This window comes from Rhagoletis zephyria, unplaced genomic scaffold (assembly GCF_001687245.7).
Source record: "Rhagoletis zephyria isolate East Lansing unplaced genomic scaffold, Rhagoletis_zephyria_1.1 Rzeph_scaffold_59010, whole genome shotgun sequence".
Lineage (NCBI taxonomy): Eukaryota > Metazoa > Arthropoda > Insecta > Diptera > Tephritidae > Rhagoletis > Rhagoletis zephyria.
The window spans coordinates 1-1,666 of record NW_016216061.1 but is presented as its reverse complement, the minus strand read 5'-3'; the positions used below and the strand labels follow the sequence as shown (position 1 = coordinate 1,666).

The following is a 1,666-nucleotide window of genomic DNA, read 5'->3' as shown; positions in this document are numbered from 1 at the left end:
AGTAAATAAATTTGCCGAAATTTGACAAATCCATTATCAGTTGCGTTGAGTTGCCGTTAGTCGCAGGCTCTATGGAAATCTGAGAAGTGATTATGAGTAACGCTCGCGTAGTTTCGTAGGCCAAATCGGGTGAAATTTATACCCACGTTTGTATGTATATACAAGTATAAAAATACGAAGTTTATATGCACATACATATGTATCCCAGCGCACCAAATGCTCACAAATGATAACGCATAAGAGATTTAACCCGGATGGCCCCTTGGCTGTGTGAAAACTTTTTTCAAGGCTTTACCTGGGACTTCTAACACCCCGACTTTAAGGGCTGTGGGACAACTGGCTGTTGCAATATCGTCTTTAAACCCGCACCTATTCTGTCCTATATCCTGAACCTGTTTAAGATCAACGTGCGGATTCAGTTCAGAGGCTTTTTGGACCTAAATACGGAGTGGGTCCAAACCCCGGAAGTGACTCTAAGACTGTTCACTTCATTGATCCTGAAACCTAGAGTAAATAAAAGCTTAAAGGTTTGTTAAAACGGTATATATAGAGGTATAACCTACCAGCGTTAACGCTGTGCTCCGCTCAACGCTTTTAATTAGGCATGGCTGTTACTTTATATCTCTCCAAATGATTATTTACATACATATGTTTTCCTTCATTTTTTTACATTTCATAGCAACTTTTCATAGAAGACACACGTGTTTTGTAAAACTCTCTTTTATATTTTTATATATATAAATTTTTTATTATTAGTTTTTATATTTATTTTTTTTGCTGGCGTTTTGGTCTTTCCATTCGGCGAAGGTACTACGCTATCAATTGCTTGGCTCTGTGATTTCATCCTAGAATGGCAGCAGAAATAGAACTGAGAAAGAGCATCACTCAATTCCGCTACAGCAACTATGGCGGTGACGAAATCGACTTTATTGACGCATTCTGTTTCGATATGGACGAAGACGATCACAGAGAAATAATGTCGGTGATGGGCGGATCTCTTTCACGCCTTCCGGGTAGCTTAAAGGATGACGTATTGAGCACATTTTTAATTAAACATCCAGAACTAAAAGAACATATCGAAGCAGAGAAGGAGAAAACGAAAAGAGAAAGTTTTGAGTTCGATGTACTAAAGACTACCCGCTGGACCGAGTTTCATCAGGAATTCGTGAGAGAATTGCAATCGCTTGTCAGCATTCCCTCAATCTGTGAACCTGATAAGCTCTGGGAGCTGGTGCGTCATAAGCAGCAGCGACCAACCTACGAGCTAGTACGCGCGCTGGCGATACAGAAATTAGGCAACGATATAAACAATTGCCTGTACGTGCGCTATGAGTTGACCAAGAGCCGCATGAACGATCAAAGTATCAAAACAACAAACTTGGAGCATTTTCACCTATTCAGTTGGACGGAGGATCGATTCTTGGCCAGGCGGCAATTGAAGGGAATCGCTTGGCTGGATATATTTGAAGCATCTCTAAGCGAAAAATACTTGGAAGCCTTCAAGTTGCAGGTCGATATTTTAGAGCTGGCGCGACTAATAAAGCCGCTTTTGTTGAGTTTTTACTCGGAAAATAAGGAATACGTAGCGAATGCGGTGCGGATAATAGAGTAAGTGTCGTCAAAGGTGCGGTAATTTTGTATAGTTCGTCAACAGACATGAATGAGG

General features: G+C 40.8%; 1 protein-coding gene across 1 annotated transcript; it reads left to right on the top strand.

The window, feature by feature from the left end:
* Positions 1-34: 34 nt before the first annotated feature.
* LOC108356421 (uncharacterized) lies at positions 35-1,608 on the top strand (the record flags this gene model as incomplete). Its single annotated transcript, XM_017607530.1, has 2 exons — positions 35-86; positions 850-1,608. A coding segment is annotated over exon 2 (758 nt), but the record flags the coding sequence as incomplete, so codon positions are not given.
* Positions 1,609-1,666: the final 58 nt, after the last annotated feature.